Source organism: Asterias rubens, chromosome 4 (genome assembly GCF_902459465.1).
Source record: "Asterias rubens chromosome 4, eAstRub1.3, whole genome shotgun sequence".
In the NCBI taxonomy this organism is placed as follows: Eukaryota; Metazoa; Echinodermata; class Asteroidea; order Forcipulatida; family Asteriidae; genus Asterias; species Asterias rubens.
Genome location: NC_047065.1, coordinates 1,622,021 through 1,642,289, shown reverse-complemented (window position 1 = coordinate 1,642,289; position 20,269 = coordinate 1,622,021). Strand labels below are relative to the sequence as shown.

At 37.2% G+C, this 20,269-nt stretch overlaps 2 protein-coding genes across 6 annotated transcripts; both read left to right on the top strand.

Moving 5' to 3' along the window:
* Window positions 1-399: 399 nt before the first annotated feature.
* On the top strand, window positions 400-8,613 carry LOC117289382 (G1/S-specific cyclin-E-like). The gene is made up of 11 exons (XM_033770481.1): window positions 400-644; window positions 921-970; window positions 1,147-1,246; window positions 1,489-1,545; window positions 3,283-3,597; window positions 3,834-3,980; window positions 4,300-4,395; window positions 4,959-5,105; window positions 6,316-6,427; window positions 7,169-7,326; window positions 8,077-8,613. Exons 2-11 carry the CDS (start codon window positions 957-959, stop codon window positions 8,197-8,199), a joined length of 1,269 nt encoding a protein of 422 aa, XP_033626372.1. The 5' UTR covers window positions 400-644; window positions 921-956; the 3' UTR covers window positions 8,200-8,613.
* Window positions 8,614-14,627: 6,014 nt separating this feature from the next.
* On the top strand, window positions 14,628-18,928 carry LOC117289731 (interferon regulatory factor 6-like). 5 transcript variants are annotated; one of them, XM_033770991.1, is made up of 8 exons: window positions 14,628-14,712; window positions 14,936-14,997; window positions 15,577-15,732; window positions 16,144-16,211; window positions 16,417-16,459; window positions 17,048-17,161; window positions 17,373-17,817; window positions 18,118-18,928. In XM_033770991.1, exons 3-8 carry the CDS (start codon window positions 15,594-15,596, stop codon window positions 18,578-18,580), a joined length of 1,272 nt encoding a protein of 423 aa, XP_033626882.1. In that variant the 5' UTR covers window positions 14,628-14,712; window positions 14,936-14,997; window positions 15,577-15,593; the 3' UTR covers window positions 18,581-18,928. The 5 variants fall into 5 exon arrangements, with proteins under 5 accessions (XP_033626882.1, XP_033626879.1, XP_033626883.1 ...); XM_033770988.1 differs by having other exon boundaries at window positions 14,634-14,778; XM_033770990.1 differs by having other exon boundaries at window positions 14,650-14,704.
* Window positions 18,929-20,269: the final 1,341 nt, after the last annotated feature.

Here is a 20,269-nt window from a genome sequence, read left to right as displayed (position 1 = left end):
AACAACAAGTATTTAGTCTTCTTTTTGGACAAAAAAATTACTTCAGTATCCTTCAAAAATATCTAAAACAAGCAGATATGTGCTTAATTTTCCCGCGTCGAAACACAAACTCAGTTTTCCCAGGCAGTGGATTCTGTGTGTGAAAAAAAATCTGTAAAAGGCGTAACTTTTGGGAGAATCATATATTTTTAGGATAAGAAATTATTCATTTACAGAATAAATGTTTTGAATGTCAACTATTTTACTCTTTTATATGAAATAATTGAGTATTTGACAAGAGTTTTAAACCCGGCGCGAAGTTTTTCGCGGCAAAAAATACGCCACCTTCGTCGGACGGCATTCCCTCTGCGCGCACTGTCGATGCGTCCAGTTTGGCGGGGTTTCATTCCAGGGAGAAGATCGTTCAGTGGTTGGGGTAACAGAGCCGGTCCATAAAATTTGCTATAATTTTGCTCCTTCTTGGTGAATTTTGCTAAAATTTGTCGAGGAGGAATAAACTTGACTACTTTAAGGACTGGTGGAGTTTCAGATCTATGTGAGATTTGGTTCGGACATTTAGGCATTGGATTCGAGCTGGTCGCTACGTGATTTGACTCGGCCTTTGTCACTCTATTTTTGGATAACTTCATCCAGCTGGCCCAAAAGTAAGTTGCACTTTCGTGTCTTTTTTCACTTGGTTCGCACAGCCTTTAATGGTTTTCCTTAAGGTACTTGATATTTTATGGTGTCATCCACGAAATATAAAAAAATTGTACGTATTGGTAACAATTAAAGGTGAACAAATTCCAGCTTTGTAATTTACTTTGAACGGTCCAAGTTGGGAGTACAAAGGGTCGAGCAAAACCCACCGTTCGTAACTCTCAAAAGTCTGACGAAGGGGTTTTGAAAATCTGCATTTTTTCCTGATTTTTGTTCAACAGTTGACAGCGAAGTGAGAACATCGGGTTCAGGGGGATATGTCGAGAAGAAGGTAAGAGTTTTGCTAAAAATGTAGTTAAACCAGTATTTTTTAATGATTTTTGATTATTTACGTGTGAAATTGACATGAACAACTTTGCTTTTCCAAAGTTTTCGATTCGTACCATGTAACGTTAGGACCTAGTTTTCAAGCTGAAATTTCTCTTTTTTGTTCACCTCCAATTTTAGTCAGCGGTTGCAGAGTAGACATGACAGAAGTCTGCCTGACACCGATGAAGATGAATTTGTCATTTGTTCGAGAAAAAGAAAAGAAAGAGACGATGATTTGGTGAGTTAATTTCTCAGTTCGACACCCAGTGCAGTTGATCAGTTGATGTGTGTAGAAATACGCCGGTATGTTTTGTATGGTTTTGTACACAAACGTCCATCGGAATTTGTACGTGGACCAGTGGAGGGGGCTTTATTGATTTCCCGGGGATCATGGGTCTTTGTGAAAATTCTAAGGTCACTCTTAGTTCACCCCCAAACATTCCCGCCATTTGTCACTAAATTTCTACCATTTTCTTACAGGATGAAGAGCTACATTCTGCAGAAATTCAAAGAAGAAGGCAACAATTTCAAATTCAAGTAAGTTTTCATCCCTTTTTAGTGTGATTTTCAGTTGATTGATGGTGTGTGTGGGATTTTGCCGGCTGCGTTTTGTTGAGGGGGTCCCAGATCATTTCGCGGGTTGGTTGGGATCGCCTGCCCTTGACTGTTTGTGTACTTTTTATTTTTGGCAAAATTGTAAAGAATTATGATAAAAACGAAACTAAATGAAATTTAATGGAACTATTCCATATCATTTAAATCAATCATTTGCAAATTTCTAAAAAATGTTGAAGCAAAATTTGCCCATGTTAAAAAAATAAAATGTAAAAATACATTGTTTTTAAAAGTTTAAATTTGTGATGTCTTCAAATTGAATTTCGTGATTAATTTTTTTTAAAAAGTATTTCACTAGCCCCACTAAAAGCGGAAAAAACACCTGTTAATTTTTTTTCGTCATACAAATGTATTTGTAAAAATCAAATTGTAGCATTAAAAAAAAAAATGCCCAATTATTATTTTTGTACTGCTTTACAAAAAACATTCACTTGAAAATGTTTTTTTTAATTTATTTTTATTATAATTATATTTTTAGTTAGAAAACAATAATTTCTTAACACAAACATACTTAATCTTTTGTTTTCATGTTATTTCTCTTGACAGTTTTACTGACAAAATTTGATTTTAAAACAATAATGAACAATATTTTATATGGCTGGGCATTTTGTGATGATTTTACAGAAATTAAATGGTCTCTAAAGGGTTTTAAAATAAGGTGTTTAGCTGAAAAACAAATTATTAAAAATTTGATGGAAGAAAGAAGTACAACATAAAAAAAACACTTATCATCCTTTTGACACTCTAAATGACATCTGAAATCCAATTTTCCTCATTCAAGGGACCAACATGTCAAATGGGCTGTTTCTTACACGCCCTCCCATCTTAAGTAAAAACCAAATCTTTAATCTACTTTGCTTCGGGTATGCATTAATTATTCAGTGACATAACCACACATTTCTTAGTTGAACTTTACCTGTATTGTTAATAACACAATGCCAACACAAGTGCTTTTCACAGGCCCACCCTATGTGGGAGATTGTAGTTGCCTTTATGTTTACAGCTTACTGAGTAAACATGGAGACATGTAACTGCAGGAAATGGTGGTATGTTGTTACTGTGTTTACCAAAGGTTTTTGAAAGTTCAATGTTCACAGGAACATGATAGAACATGCCTACGATAGATGAGATACATTCATGTGGCAGATTTGTACGATTCTTCAGTGGCAATTTGACCATTGCTGATTAAAAAGGGGGCTTCAGATGTATTTTAAAAAAATTGTTTGGCCTTGCCTATAACTTCAGCAATTTTGACTATGTGATAAGAATAACAGTTTCGTACTTGCAGCAAAAATCTTTGTTTTTAAGATAACCTGAACTCCAAGAACTCTGCAATAGTCAAGTTTTTTGTGGGTTTTCTTCACGTGACTTGCTGGTTCATCTCTTTGGAACAGCCTCCAACTTCAACTTAGACAAGCAGATACTTGTTCTAAAACGCATCTCAAAATCTATCTATTTCGGAAATCATAGCGTTGGTCTTTTGTGGATAACAGAGTTCTTGATTTTGCACCAAGATTGCCATTCTTGACAGACATCATGGCGCACTAGAATCTTTGATTATTATGGCTTATAGGAATAATGACATTTTGTGTAAAAAATTGTAACAGCTATCCAAATTCTGACTACTTAAACTAGAAACTAAATCTTCTTTTTCCACAGAACTGTTGGGTTCCAATTTCGGAGTCAGGTGGTTTTGAAACGTCTTCCCTTGTCCCCACGCCACACCAAGAACCGACGACCCCTTCCGAACAGCTCTTAGAATCTGGCTCAAAGTTCCGCTTCAAGAACCTCTTCCCTACTCCCTTTGCCGACAGGAGGTCTCCCTTGCCGATGTTGAACTGGGCAGATTCGAAGGAAGTATGGCGAATCATGTTGGAGAAAGAATCCAACTATGTTCACAATACAAGGTGCTTGGACAGCCATCCGAGCCTTGAGAAACGAATGAGGGCAATTCTTCTAGACTGGTTAATTGAAGTGAGTAGAGAGATGTCTTGGGTAACAATTCTGTCTTAAAGATCATTCAAACTTTTAAGTCATGGAAAAAATATGCTGTAAAAATGTATTGTGCTTGCCCAATTCACTTGATGTCATCATCATCACAATAATCTTGGAGCAAGTTTGAGTGGCACATTTTAGCAACAAGGGGTCATAACAAAACACTTTCAATTGAACAATAACTTATTGACCGATTGATTGTTTTTTCTCATCAGGTCTGTGAGGTTTACCGGTTACACCGAGAGACATTCTACTTAGCGACAGACTTCATCGATAGATATCTCGCAAAAGTAAACAATTTACCAAAGAGTCAACTGCAGCTGATCGGGATTACGGCGTTGTTCATTGCAGCTAAACTAGAAGTAAGTTTTCTCCGCTAGGGTGTCTCTTGTAATTTAGGCCTGACACAAAAAATTTAATTGCTTTTACAATCTCATTAACCTGGTTCGAATCCACCATTGGACTTGAGCCTTGCATGTGGATTGGGGTGTTCAGTCCCTACCTGATTGCATGGGTTTCCCTATAACTTGGGGTTATCCCCCCACGTCTAAAACTGACATTTCCCTACACCGTCTCTACACGTGTTTCTTCAGGTCTACGGATCACAACACAGTCGCTTTTAGGGATCCCTTTCTTCATATTCATAAATAAATAAATATTTAAATTTCTTTTCTTCAACAGGAAATATATCCTCCAAAGCTTCATGATTTTTCCTATGTCACAGACGGTGCTAGCACAGATCAAGAAATACTCAAACAAGAACTTATCATTCTTAAGGTAAGAAAAAAAAAGCTCAAATATTTGGCATTGTGGTCGGCGCTTTCATGGCCCTTTCAACGGCCTAACTCACAAAATTACATTTTGAGAAAAGCAAGTAGTACAGAGATAAGCTGTTTTGCCTTTAACGGGACGTAAGTGTAAAAGAGGCTGAGATAGGACATGATATGTTCACATCAACCAACTAATTCACTGCCGCCGCTCCGCCGCCTTCTGTCATGTTGCTCGCCTGGCTGACAACATTCCAGCTAAAAAGGCCCTGAGCATCACTATCAACTCCAGGGGAGGCCTAGCACCAGCTCCTGGCTGGAAGAGTCCTAGAGGCCGCCCACGATCATCCTGGGCCCAACAACTTGGCCGGCGTAGCGAAATCGACCACATGTGACGTGAGGCTGTATGTAGGGCGTGGACACAGGAGTTCGGCGCGGTTTGGTGCGGTTGATTGATTGATTGTACCCGCTGCTAAGACATAAGGTTAACAATCTTGGAGAGTTTTTTTTTCATTCAGTGCATTTTTCTGTTTCCAATTTTAAAACCTTCAACTGTGTTGTATTTGTTTGCAGGCGTTGAAGTGGGACCTCTCACCAGTAACAGTGAATACATGGCTGAATATCTACCTTCAGCTAAGTAAAGGAAACCACACTGTACATAGCAACCACAACTTCCTTCTACCAGAATACTCAGGTCATCAGTTTGTAAATATTGCTCAGGTGAGTCCCAGAACCAGCCTTGTTACCACGGGCAGCGCATTGTGTCGATGCCTCTCACTAACATGGGCAGCGCATTGTATCGATGCCTCTCACTACCACGGGCAGTGCATTGTATCGATGCCTCTCACTAACATGGGCAGCGCATTGTGTCGATGCCTCTCACTAACATGGGCAGCGCATTGTGTCGATGCCTCTCACTAACATGGGCAGTGCATTGTATCGATGCCTCTCACTAACAGGGGCAGTGCATTGTGTCGATGCCTCTCACTAACATGGGCAGTGCATTGTATCGATGCCTCTCACTAACACGGGCAGCGCATTGTGTCGATGCCTCTCACTAACATGGGCAGTGCATTGTATCGATGCCTCTCACTAACATGGGCAGTGCATTGTGTCGCTGCCTCTCACTAACATGGGCAGTGCATTGTATCGATGCCTCTCACTAACATGGGCAGCGCATTGTGTCGATGCCTCTCACTAACATGGGCAGTGCATTGTGTCGATGCCTCTCACTAACATGGGCAGTGCATTGTGTCGATGCCTCTCACTAACATGGGCAGTGCATTGTGTCGATGCCTCTCACTAACATGGGCAGTGCATTGTATCGATGCCTCTCACTAACATGGGCAGTGCATTGTGTCGCTGCCTCTCACTAACATGGGCAGTGCATTGTATCGATGCCTCTCACTAACATGGGCAGCGCATTGTATCGATGCCTCTCACTAACATGGGCAATGCATTGTATCGATGCCTCTCACTAACATGGGCAGTGCGTTGTATCGATGCCTTTCACCACTTATCTCTTGGGAGGGATGGTCTGACAAAACAAGGCTGATTGGCTTCCAAGAATGACTACTTAACGTGCATGCTTGTTTATAAATAAAAATCAGCGCTTGTATTTGAAAATGCAAGTATTTTGACGTGACTCCATTTCAAATGCATGTTTTTACAAGGTCCCTCAAATTGCAAACAGTCTAAACAGTGTTTCTAGTGTGAATCCGGGCCATTTTCATTTTACAGAGGGCTCTTCCTTTGCAAAATCTTAAAGTCTATGGAAATTGTTTAAAAGGGCACCAAGGCCAAGACCAAGGGGTGGCAGAGGCCTAGAACGGGGGCAACAGAAGCCATGCCCTCCAAGTAATTTCTAGGCCTGTTTTTTATTTGTCTTCTTTTCTGTGTTTTCATAAATTCTTTGATTTGCTCTCCACAGCTCCTGGATCTTTGTATATTAGATATTGGATGTCTACAGTTCCCATATAGTGTTGTAGCAGCCTCAGCCCTTTACCATATGACGTCACAAGAACTTGTGCTAGAAGTTACAGGTAAGGGGAAAAAAAACCATACATTTTTATTTCTGAAGCCAGTATAATATAAAGGAAAGAAATACATAGCAGGAGTTAGAAAGAGTTACTTTCTTATTCAGGTGAAATGTGCAGAAATCTCTTTTGAGAAGTGTTGGTTCTAAAAAGAACCTGTGGTTGACGACTCAACGTTTGATCAGTTTGCTCTGATCGTCTTCATCAAGAGGTTGAGTTCAACATCGGTTCTTTTCAGAACCAACACTACTCAAAAGAGATTTAAACATGGGCCCAATTCCATAGAGCTGCTTAAGCACAAAATTTTGCTTAAGCGAAAAAATCCTTGCTTAGTAAAATCAGATTACTGGCTAAGACGCCACTCAATTGTTATGCTAAGTAAACAACAGCTAAATACCAGTCACAAGCAATGTATATGGCATGACATTTTGGCCAGTAACATGTGTAAAATAAGCGTGCTACTTTTGTGCTTCAGCAAAATTTTTGCTTAAGCAGCTCTATGAAATTGGCCCCTGGTGTTACCGCAAACCTCACCTGATTATACTCCCATTGTGCAAAGTTTCTTATTTTTGTTTATTTGGTTTGCAGTAACACCATGTGTATATCTTCTTGGTAGATAGATTATGTTCCTTTGAGAACTTGTCTTGCTGTGCAGAGTAGATTTTCCGGAAAGCGGGAGACTTCTCACGTCTAAAAGACCTGTCCTACGAATATTAACTACTACCTTTCTGATTGTTATTTCTGTAGGCATGAAGTTGGACGACATAGCAGCGTGTGTTCATTGGATGTCAGCATTTGCAATAACGATACGAGAGGCAGGTCTCGTTGAACCAAGAGGCTTCAAACATATATTTTCAGATGATGCCCACAACATACAAACCCATGCCAACGACCTTCAACTACTGGTAAGTGTTGCTCTGTCTTAATGACAGTCATGATGTTCTTCCTCCCTAAAGCCTGGGCCCAATTTCATAAAGCCTGTAAGCACAAAAAATTGCTTAGCATGAAATTTCTTTCTTGATTAAAACAGGATTACCAACCAAATTTCCATTTGTTGCATATTGCTTGATACTGGTATTCAGCTGTTGTTTGCTTATCCTAAAAATCGCTTGACAATTTGGTTGGTAATCCTGTGTTTATCAAGGAAAATATTTCATGCTAAGCGAATTTTTGTGCTTACAGGCTTTTTGAAATTAAACCGTTGCAGTTAAACCGTTGCGAATTTGTAGTGTCAAAATTCGCTTTGCATTCGTAGGAAGTATGACCCAGGTCTTAGTCTGACTCCCAATTTGTTGTGCTGTGCTCTTACTTTACCACCAATGACTCTCAGGGCTCGAATTTGAGGAGCAGTCCACAAGACAGGGGCCCAGTCTAAGGTCTCTGTTGCCCTGGTCTTGGTGGCCATAAAAAGGTTTTAATGGCCTTTAAGATGTGTCCTTTTTCATACTAAATATTAAGCCAAGAAGTTGGACTTACATTTTGAACAAATTACTTGGGGAGTGCACTTGGTAAAACAGTGCTTGGTAAACATCGGTGTATGGTTAAAAACTTAAACAACAAATTAAAAGCCTCTGATGTTTTACTTAAGGTTAGGTAGTATTGAAGATGAGTTGCATTCCTCCATTTGAAATATTTCTCTTGGATTATTTTGACAGGATAAAGCGTTAGAGAGACTTGAGCATATTATGCAACCCATGAACTGCAGCCCAGTCCACGTACCAGGAGTCCTCACACCCCCTCATAGTCATCACAAGTCTCGTACGCAAAGCGTTCTATGAAACCAGGTTTGCCTTATCATTTTCACGCTTAACTTTTACGGGTGTTTTTCTTCTTCTTTTTCGTCACAAAGCTGCTGATTAAAATAATCCATCAATGTCGTTACTTTATGATACGCTTTTTCATGAAGTAAATTAGTTCTTTTGTGTCAAATCAATGTAAATTGGAAGAAGAGACAAGTTGGTAGACTTGTAAAGAAGATTGTTATATACCAGCCAGGCTCCTATGATACCCATGCCTACATCCTTATGGACTATGAAGGGGGTATTACTGTTTCAGCCCCAGGAGAAGGTAGCAACAACTCCCTGGTGACAATTGATTTGGGTCGATGCCGAAATCAGTTAAGTGTAGCTCTCATGTTAGAGTGTACACTAGGACCAAATTTCATGGCTCTGTTTACTCTAAGCACAGAATCGGCGCTTACGGAAGCAGGGAATTCTGTGCTTACGTCAAGCGTATTTCACAGGTTAGCAGCAAAATTTGACTTCTGCGCGTGCGTACTCCACATTACTAGGCATTCTACGCCTACAAGGCTAGCGCAGAAATTCTGCGCTTGCACGTAAATGGGGAATCATGATCGTAAGTGCAGAAATTGGCGGTAAGCAGAGCCATGATATTGGGTCCTGGTCATGTGATGTTAGGCGATCTCTCAACAAAGAAATTGAAATCTTGGAAGCTCATGTGTCTATTATGCATAGTGTGTATTGTGCAATCCACTAATATGAAAATACACACCAGCAACGCATGTAAAACACAAAGCATGCTTGTTCCCTTCAAATCAGGAGCAAGTTCGAGTGCGCACATTTAGTCCACCAGTGGTCGACCACAGACTAGCAACGCACATGCGCAGTGACGTTCTCATCCGAACGACTCGTTTGGTAGTTTAGTCAACCTTCCACCTCTTTTCGCTAAAGTGTCACTGGTTCCCCTCTGCGATAAAACACATGTTAGAATGGAACATGCTGTTGGGACCAGTGAAAAAACCATGGGCTCGAGGCTGGTTCCAAATGGTCGACCACAGTAGTCAACCAATGGTCGACCAGCCTGGGTTCGAGTCAAAATGGTCAACCTTTAGTTAACCATTGTGCACACTCGAACTTGCTCCAGGCTGTAGATTACAGTGGATGGAATAAGTCCGTTCCTAGGAAAACAGGTTTACCACATGCCATTTTTAAACTATCAGATCTCATAAAGACTGGAAGCTAAAAAAAACTCGCTAAGCACAGAAAGGTATTGCTTTATAGCAGAAACATTTTACCAGCCAAAATTATATTAAGTTTACATTTTTGTGACTGATGCCCCTCTCTATTTTTGCTTAGCGAAGAAATTGGTTAAGAAGTATTTTCTGCTTAACAGCTTTATGAAATTTGGTCCATATCTCAATGACCAAGTATGCATTTACAATGAAATTTCCAGAACAAGATATATTCTAATACTGTCAAATCAAACTTTTGAAATATGATCAAAAGGTTTGCGAAAAATGACTGTCAAGGTTTTTTTTTTTTTTCTTCACCTCTATGTGTAGCTTTAAGTTGACTGTAGTTCGTTTACAATGAAAAAAGCTCTCATAAATTCTTTTTGAAGTTTTTAATTTGTTTTTCCTTCAAATTTAAAACGGGTAATGTATGTATAAGACAATTGTGCCCTGCAAGGGACACTAGGCTGTTTGTAAATTTCCATCATTTCGTCATGTCAGTTTCAAAATAAGTGTTTTATACTCTTTTCTAGCAACTGTTACCGAGAAAAAAAGGTTTACCAAATAACTGTACATTTTTCATTGTCTCTGAGTTGAAAATTGATATAAAAAAATATTAAAAAAAAAAAAAATAATGTGCTTATTGAAGGATACTACACAATATAACTTATTCTCAACCACAAAAGCGTGTATATTATATTTAGGAAGGAAATGGGGTAAAAGGCAACTAAAGTCAACGTTTTAGAAATTCTTTGTAGCGACTGCTAGTGGCATTTAACAAGATGGCCAGAGCTGACGCTAATGCAGGATTTTACCAAAAAGGACATCGTAAAGGTCGTGTCATGAAATTATATTTTCCACTCGATCCCATATTTACACAGTACATTTCTACAACAAAAAACAAAAAACAATTTCTTTACTGACATGTATTATTTTTCCCAGACATTCTTCAAAAACCCAGAAACGATTACTTTCAAATAGTTTTAACGATTTCCGAATGGTTGTAAAATGTGCTTCTTGCCTTACTCCCTCCTCTCAAATATAACTGTAGCGCCCTCTTGTGGTTGAATATAATATCTGTAGCTTCCAAATAATATATCAAACCATTTTAAATGTACGTGTGATAATTGTAAATACTGAATTTCTTAAAGCAAACCATGTTTGCAATAACAGGCTGAAGGAGTTGCACCAGTTGACAAATTTATTTAATTTAATATAAACTATTTTGAAGATATCTTAGTCAGGTTCCCCATATTCCCATCAACAATGCTACAATACAAATTATAATATTGTAAAACGGGACCAGACTATCTGCATCAGTTTTTAAAACTGCATTGAACTACAATGGGTTATTTCTATTCAAGTTCTGAAAATGATTATAAGTGCCAGTATTTATCGGTAAAATTAAGTTTTTCCAGTTGTATTTCTAAACCCCAGTATGTTTGGCTTAAGACCCTCTCAAGCCCTCCGAAATCCACCGGTCTTTGGTAACTCAATGCCCAATTTGTTTCAACTTTAATAAGATAGGGTCTGTTTATTCCAATGATGAGCAATTTTTATTTGACTTATTGTTCTGAATCCTACAAAGTCAGACAACTTCCGGAATGGGATTTTGGAGGATTTGGGACAGTTGTTAAAAAAAAAAAACAGAAAAATACAGGACTTTTTTTAGGATTTTTTATTTGTTATTTGTGATACATGATGGTGTGACAGGGTATCCACATACAGCCATCCATTTTGTTTGAGATTTTGTTTGATTTTTTTAATGTTATCTTAAATGAAGCTCAAGCTCTGCCCGAACATTTTCTTTTCCCCTGAAACTATAACATTATTTAATAATTTTACATTCCAAATTTCCAGACTATTTAATTCTTTCCAAGGCGCTTTTAAAGTTCAGGCAACTCATTCACTAAGAGCGTTGATGACTGAGGTATTTAAGTATTAATGCACTAATCTTTTTATGTACACGTATACGTTAATGCTGTGTGTAATATATATATTTATTGTCGTGTTGTACAGAAAGTTTCTATTAGAGTTTTGGTTTTAAATGCTAATGTTTCTCGGCGGACATGACGGTAAGAAAATGGAAAAAGGTTGAGAATTGTTGATTTCTGTTTTCCCTTTAGTTGTGAATGCTCTAGGATTTGGGTACTTTTTCAAAATGTACACAGATTTACATTAAACTCACAGGGTTTGAAGATAAGGATAGTGGAAAGCTTCCCTTCAAATATTACGAACTGAGGTTCTGTAGTTTTTGAGAAATGGGTAAAACATTTTACATGCTAAAACTGAGACGAAAATTATTTGTTTTACTCATTTCTCAAAAATACAGCACCTCAGAAAGTAAAATTTCAAGGGAAGCTTTCTACTATCATAATCTTCAAACTGTGTCAGTTTAATGTAAATCTGTGGACATTGTGTTTTATGTAAGGAAAAAGTACATAGACCCTTTAAAAACGAATGATTAGAATTTGTTTACTTAAAAAATAAGAATTTGAAGCTGATTATAATGAATGTGTTTTTAAAGAAAGTTATGAGATTGACACTGCACAACTCTCAACCAATGATAAGTCTTCCTTTAACCTCGGTGAGGGCAGTGTTTGAGCTAGTGGCGTCATAATTCAAAGGGTCTGTAAAGTTTTGCTATGAAATTGTATCTAACGAAAAAACATTTGTGCCTTCTCTGTAATTGATCAGCACTTAAATATTTAACCCAGTGTCAAAAGACTTCAGGGGTACTCTACAAGAAACAGTTCAAAATATTGAATTAAATTTTAAAGTACTTAGAATTTTTAATTGTTTAAAAAGAATGTAATATGCTGAAAGAAAGAGATCAAACAGGCATGATATTTTTCGTACTCCAATTTTATTTTATTTTTGCCCTTGGGAAAAATCAGAAAATTTTGGATTAAATATCATGAAAAGTATTCTAAGGCTTGCACCATATGTACGTACATGTAGGTCAACACTTGTAATCAATTAAATTTTCAATTCTTTTTTTCAAAGACCAAATATAATGCCTGCATTAAAATCAAGTTCACCATTTCTCCCCAAATCACTTATTTCTGGACTTGAAAATTAGTATTATTATTATTATTTTTTGGTCGATTGATTTGAAACAAGATTGTTGACGTTTTGTTTTTGGGGGTGTTTTTTTTTTAAATAAAGGTGTACTGTATAGGTCTTTATAAAAGAACTCAAAGACTATTTCTAGTGTGGAACTATCTGTACAGTGTAAAGTATTTATGTTGCCAGGGAAACACAATGCAAAGGGACAGTTATAAAGAAGTTTGCTTTCTTAAACCCGCTTCACATTTCCTGCGAACGCCATACAAATTTGGACAAAACAAATTCTCAACAAATAATTTGCATCAGTTGACTTGTGCTGAACTCATGTGAAACATTCGCTGCAAAAACGGCCCTCTGATCTGATGTCAAAGTTCATATTGCATTCGTAGGAAGTATGAACCGGGCTTTTATTACTGATTAATAATGGTTAATTGTAGATGCTAAATATTTCGAGCCAGGGCTCTGTTTATTCACATGAGTGCAGGTTTTTTTTTTTTCTCGAATATCTTCTCAAAAAGTGTTATTTTGACAAAGTTTGACCATAATGGACTTGGCAAAAATCACCTTGGACTTAGAGTAGAAAACCTGTATATTTATTTTTATTTCTCGTATTGTTTTTCTTTTTAATTGTTTTAACAATGTTTATGTGAAATATTTTGCAATTTCTCAATTTTAAACTTGATATTAATCTTCATAATTTGAGTTCAGAATCATTGAAAGGTGTTTTATTTTATGATAATGCAAGTGGTGTGATATTTTGTTATTTAGACAAAATTTTAAGTGAGGGATTATACTTTTCCCTTAACTTAATTTTAATTAATTATGTTAATAAGTTTGTCCTCATTTTTGATATTGTATAAATTGTTCATTTTTTATACCGTTGATTATGAATTTTTGTACCAAGTAAGAGAGTATGTTGGTGCTTTGAAATAAAATAACGAATTCAACTTTACTTTGACTGTACTACTGGGTATGTTTTTCTTCATAATTAAAGTTTGTGATGTCTCATGGTGGGTTTTTTTCTTGGGGTGTTAACAAACTCTACTTAACCTTTAGACTTGTGGACAAGTTGTTGAATATCTTTCAGGTGATGAAACCGCTCTCACAACTATCTCGCAAGACTATGCTCTTACGACTATGGTCTAAACTAGCTAGGTAGTTGTGAGAGAGCCGTTTTGCTTGTCCATCAAGTCTACCATTTACTTCTTTTTGTCCCAAGTTGAGGTCGAAGTTCAGAAAGTTTCCAGAAGCATATTACACCTGTTTGAGACAGGTGCTCCAGAGTCGCTCCAAACCAAATAGATTAGGGGCGACTCTGGGTCGACCCAATTAAATTTTGGTTTTAAACAGGCAAACTGAACATAACATTTACATAAGGCTTGGCTCATGACAAGATCGACGTCTGAAACAGTCGATCTTTTGACTTCTAGCACATCCAGTCGCTCCTAACTGTTTGAGACGTCGAACTTGTCATGTTCTTAATTCAGAATTTGGTTCGGCCCGACTCTAGAGCGTCTGTCTGAAACAGGTGTTAGCCAATCAGAGGTAAAACCTTCGCATGTACAAAACTTTTTTATTGAAGTTAGGTTCAGGGTAACAACTAGGCTCAAACAATTGCTTTACACCTTTTCTTTTATAGTTAATTCAATTGAGTATTCTAACTTCAAAGTTTGGCTTCAATTCAAAAACACACTTCCTCAAGATTAAGTTTTTACTGCAGTTTGTCAGTTCCAGCGCTGATCCCACTGAAATATACTGATAGAATGGAATTCATGAAGAAGAACAAATTCCTCGAATTCGATACCTCTCTCTGTACCCTTGATGTTTTTCTAGAAGTCAACACATTAGAGGGCGCCCTCTTCAAAACACTCAGAAAGGGGGAATCCCGGAAGACGTTGCCTAATACTAAAAACAGAATTTTAAGTACTATGTAGTTGGTGACAGACAATAACAACAACAAAGTTGCAATAAATTGCACACTTTCAGCAATATTCTGAACATCAACAACTATGTTGCTACCCTGAATTTATAACTGTAAGACAAGAAGATACATTTTTTGTTCAAAAATTAAATAAAACCACAAAACAACAAATGCATGAACTACACGTTACCCGCTTTTGACGCTCAAGCTTTTCTCTGACTCCCAAAATAACATCCGCTCTGGTGTGATGTGTCATCGTTGTGTTTCCCCCGCCTGCGAGATTACGTTATGAATGTTGCAAACAGCTAAGCGGAGCATGGAGGTAGTGTAGTGGGTGAAGTATGCAGGATTTTTGGTTCCAAATGCCAACATTACGAAACACTTGTTTTTAACACAGTGAGTCATTTCCTTATTTACAAATCCTACACTCAGACCACATTCATTCTAACTGCTGCGCTAGCACATGCCATGCAGAATTCTCTAGCTCTATCATTATATCGTCGATTCACTCAGTGTTTTTTTCTCTATAAATTACTGTTTTCACCTGCTCTAGCGCTACACTGATTCACAAATTTACGTCTCTTCCGTTTTCCACTGGGCAGTTGCTGGGTGTGGGTAAGTTTATGTCATGATTCTTTTTGTAAAATACTTCAATAATTCATCATCACATTCATCTTGCTCGATCAACATTTTCCATAGTTATCAGTGAATGAAAAATCATTTGTATTACTTTTTATTTTTATTTTATTCTATTTATAATATCAATCTTTAAGATTGTGTTGTTGTTTTACTGTAAAATTACACTCAGTAGCTAGCTTTCAGCGATCAAAGACTGCTCTCGCAAAATCACTGCCCTCATACGAGTCTGCTGGCTTATGACTGCTCTCAATAGTTGCGATGCATTAGTCTCGCGGGGGAAAGCAGTCTTGTGAAGTGGCACAATAATTTTAAAGCTCCGATTATTGTAACTATCTTCTGAGAACATTGCCACTGTCACAAGTAAATCGAGTAAAAAGTCGGAACGCTACCATCACGACAAACATTTTAAAAACAACTTGTCCACAAGTCTATAATTTCATTGTCATTGGAGACAAAGATTGTGCATAGAATGTAAGATAAAATTGCAGGACAATTTGAATTGGTAAGTAGAACTCAGTGATTTATGGACTAAAACTTTTCTTTTTTGTACACCAGTTGGTTTTTAGCCTTCAATGCCTGCAAGGGTGAACATTTCCCCAGTGAACATGTTTCCAACTAGTCTAGCAACGAACTCTCTTCAAGGTTTGCTCGACAAGCAACATGAGATGCTGGATGACCTTGGGTTGCCTCCTATTATGAGGAGCATAACAGGTAAGCCAAGACATTTTGGTTCGAATCCCACCCGAGTCATTTGCTTGTGTAATTTGTTTTCTTCACAGAACTCTGTTTATTTTTTGTAGGACACAAAATCCAATATCCACACATTTACACTTTAAACTTACACGATTTGAAGATAATGATGGTAGAAAGCTTCCATCAAAAATACGAATTGCTGAGGTGCTGTATTTTTTAAATGAGTAAAATGCAGTTAGCTTGATGGAGCTTTTAACTTTAACTTAAAAATGTGGTGCAATGTTGAGCAGCTACATTGCTGTTTTATTATAATCAGTCGTTGCCCTTGCACTTGCCTTGCCCTTTACTTGCACTTGCCCTTGCCTTTGCCTTGCCCTTTACTTGCACCCAAGTTTAAATTTCTTTTTTTCTTCAAATTGCCTTTTGAAGAACCAGTGGGACTTTCATCCTCCTATGGTGTCCCTGATGATGATTTTGACCAGATGCTTTTGCCCACGGTAAGTTCAAAAAAATTTGAAAGCTACAATTTTTTGTTGATGTAATTAAATGAGGTTTCAACCCTAGCAGTAGCAGAGTCTTTCTTGAAGGCTAAAGAAATACAACCAACATGAACAGGTATAATTTAATTAATTGTCATTGTCTTCAAGGAAGCCCCAGCCTTGGTCATCAGGCCATTCATTTGTTTGTATTTTCTCCGGACAGATTCCTAACGAGAATGGACAAGAACAGACGCTACCAATGCTAGGTTGGTGAATATACTTCTCGGTATCAACTTGCATTGAAATATTTTGGTTCCTCTCAAATTAAGAATAAGCATTGAAGTTATGGGTTTAGCATGATATTCTGAGAATTTTTTTTTGGGGGGGGGGATAAATTAAATAAGTATGAAGTCGGAGTCATAAAAGTCGAGTCTGATGTCTTTTAGTAAAACTTTGAGTTAGTTGGGAACGAGTCCGAGTCCTAGACCCATGTCTCATACCATTGTGGATGAGCCCTGGGCCCAATTTCATTGAACTGCTTAAAAACACATCTCCGCTAAGCAGAGATGAGTGGATACCAATCACAAATGGTACATGTGACATGGTAGTTTGGCTGGTAACCTTATCCTGGTGAGCATAATTTTGTTGTGCTTAGCATGTTTTGTTTTGCTTAAGCAGCTCTATGAAATTGGCCCCTGGACTTAGTCCAAAATACTGTGAATTTGACAATAAAGAAATATTGTTGTTTCCAGTGTGATACCATAATGTCAACATGTCAACAATTCAACACTCTTGTTTCTCAATGGTACAAGATTTAAGATAAACTTGAAATAGTCTCTGTTTTTCCACACTAGATCTAGACTTCATCAATGATGTCTTTGGACAGATCAATCAGAATGAATCGCCGATGGAGACTGGTACAAGTCTATGGATGGACAATGCTCGACTATCACCTTCTGATAGCTATGGTAAGGTTTTTAAAACAAACATTACAGTGTTGTTTGTCTAACTATTTTAAACAGACCCCTAGCATATGTCATCAAAAGCCTAAATAGCGCCCTCAATGAAGTCAAAGGAAGACCTTTCACTCGTTAAAACAAATGAGTTGTGTGTACACTTGCGCACATTTTCATTGTTCAAGATTGTGAAACTGTTCTTGTTATCAATTTTTTTCTCAAGATATTGCTCCAACAGTTCCAGTTGGGAATCCGTTTGCAATGATTTCAGGGATTGTTCCTGAGCCGAGTTTTACCAATCAGGGATCCCTTAGGAAAGACTCGCTGCTGCTACCAACTTCTTCAACAGGCAATATCGCTGAGGTGGCTCTGAATTCTCCAGAAACAAGGAATGCATCAAGAGAAAAGACACCGGCACTGACACTTGAACAACTTTCAAGAAAGGAGCTGTTGATTCGGCTACGCTATCGTTCTCAAGAGGTGGTCAGAGAATATGTCAATAACCCAAATGGCTGCCTCGTCTACCATAATAAACCTTCGCAGTTTGACTCGGGAGAGGCTGTGCCTACAAGAGTGGAGTTCCCAGGCATTGCAGTCAATGTGAAGAAAAGAATGACAGATGTTCAGTTCAAGTGCACCATGCAAATTCTGAAAGCTCTAGAAAATGGGTAGGTAGATCTGATTTTGTACAAGGGTCGCCTTTCACCTCCAGGACCCGCGTCGAAACTCACCGGGGGCACCATGTAGATTGGGTTTTCAGTCCCTACCTGAGTGCATGGGTTTTCCTTAGGATAGTTCCTGGGGTTCTCCTCCCACATATAAAACTGATATTCCCTTCATTGTCTTCTCTCCATTGGGTTCTTGGCTAGTACAGTGATTAAGTTCACTTTTCTGAGAGTCCTTGGCTTCACAAGAAAAAGGACAAATGAAATATGAAGGGTTTGCTTTTTCTTTCTTGTCATTTTCAGCCTGTATCTTCGATGTGATGATATGGGAAATGTTTATGCGACTCGACATTGTCAAAGTAAAGTTTTCTGGTGGAGTACAGAGAAAGGACCGATCGCTGAAGGGAGAATGGATGACTTTGTTCCGTACAAACTAGAGAGGAACAGCGAAGTCATGGTCTTTGATAACGAGATGTTCGAGCAAAGGCTAAAGCACTTCATTGTCAACAAACCCACGTTTAGAAATGAACCAGCAGGACTCCTACCCAACAACCACATCTCACCGATCAGCCCTGCTATTTATTTCACATTTGCCCAGCCGTGGAACCCTAATGAGGGTGCCCTCAGCTACTGCTTGACGTCGATGATCGTGAATCCTGTTCGCCCAAGGATGCAACATCGCTGGGGAAATGACGACCAGCATATTTCATATCCCGTTAGTGATTACAGAATTCAGCTTTCGAAGAGTCTTCCAAGTCAGTTGTGATTAGAATAATAATAAATAATAACAACAAAATTATAAAGCGCTCAAAGTGCTTCTAATAGTGATCATCACAAGAATAGAATCGCTGAACGATTTCCCTCATAGCAGAGCAGAGCAAAATGTTTTGTGCATTGTAAGAACCTTTTTGTACATATTCCCTTTTAAAACAGCATCATTTGTACAAATTCTTGTAGAGAAAAAGTATCAGAAAAGATTTCTCTTGCATGAAAGGCCATATATTTTAAAACTGTTATTAATGCTTTCAGGTTTGCGTGGAATCTAAAATGGTGCATTTAATGGACAAACACAATTAGTCATTTGTTTCAATACATTAAATAGCCCCCCCCCCCCACAACAAAAAATATTTTAAACAAATCCGGTTATGCCAATGTGTATGAATGCTTCTCATGTATGAGATTGTAAATATTGTTCTTTCTTACTTCTGCTTGTATTGTGTATCGGCAAAATATGTAATATGTCTGTGTGCAAAATAAAAGTAAACATTTTCCAATTCATGTTGTAAATAACAAAATTGCTAAAATGCAAAATTGTACACATAAAACGGCCCTCCTTTACAGGGAAGGTACACATTTGGTAATTACTCGAAACAACCATTAACTTAAAAACTGACTTGGTAACGAGCATTGGAGAGCTGTTGATAGTATAAGAAATTGTGGGAAACAACTCCCTCTGAAGTAACGTAGTTTTTGCGAAAGAGATAGTTTCTCACTAAAATATTAAAAGACTTCTAGCTAGAAGACTGTTATTATTGTCTGTAAACACAAAATTCGTCCAACAAGGTTGTTTTTTCTTTCATCATTTTCTCGCAACTTGGATGACCAATTGAGCCCAAATTTTCACAGGCTTGTTATTTTATGCTTATGATGGGATACACAAGTGAGAACACTGGTCCTTGACAATTACCAATACTGAAATGGTTTATCAGAGAAATCATTATTTTTTAACCACTTTATGTATCTGAAGTTAGCACAAGTTGTTCTTATTTATTTTCCCATTTATAACAGAGGTAGTTTTTCTAATTTATAAGGAAACTTGTCAACGGTTTAGGAATATCAATAAATTTCCAAGCCTGGAATTTCATCTTTGAGAGGGAATTTTTTGAGGATTTGTTATTTTGTGTTGAACATTTTTATCATTGGTTTTATCTATTATTATTCTCACAATTATTGAATTAGTTTAGGATAATAATAATAATAATAATACTAATAATAATAATAATAATAATAATAATAATAATAATAATAATAATAATAATAATAATAATAATAATAATAATAATAATAATAATAATAATAATAATAATAATAATAATAATAATAATAATAATAATAATAATAATAATAATAATAATAATAATAATAATAATAATAATAATAATAGTAATAATAATAATAATAATAACCCGTTTTTATATAGCGTTTTTTACACCCGAAGGGCGTCCCAAAGCACTTCACATTATTACCCCTGGTCACTGGGCCTGAAATCACTCCTTAAACCATCTCAGGATTAGTTTGAGAATCAGAATGGTATGGATTATTCATCACAATAATTACCGTTGATCATTCAGTTGACAATAAAAAACCTTCATTATCAGCGATATCATCTTCATTATATAACACGTGTAGTGTCCTGATATTACATGTACATGTATGCATTACATGCATTGTTTAC

Excerpts from the sequence above, each read along its gene's own strand:
- LOC117289382 (XM_033770481.1), top strand. Across the intron at positions 1,546-3,282 it reads GGCAACAATTTCAAATTCAA|AACTGTTGGGTTCCAATTTC; the intron begins GTAAGTTTTCAT and ends CTTTTTCCACAG. Across the intron at positions 4,396-4,958 it reads AAGAACTTATCATTCTTAAG|GCGTTGAAGTGGGACCTCTC; the intron begins GTAAGAAAAAAA and ends ATTTGTTTGCAG.
- LOC117289731 (XM_033770991.1), top strand. The coding sequence starts at position 15,594 with ATGCCTGCAAGGGTGAACATTTCCCCAGTGAACATGTTTCCAACTAGT. Across the intron at positions 15,733-16,143 it reads TATTATGAGGAGCATAACAG|AACCAGTGGGACTTTCATCC; the intron begins GTAAGCCAAGAC and ends TGCCTTTTGAAG. Across the intron at positions 17,162-17,372 it reads ATCACCTTCTGATAGCTATG|ATATTGCTCCAACAGTTCCA; the intron begins GTAAGGTTTTTA and ends TTTTTTCTCAAG.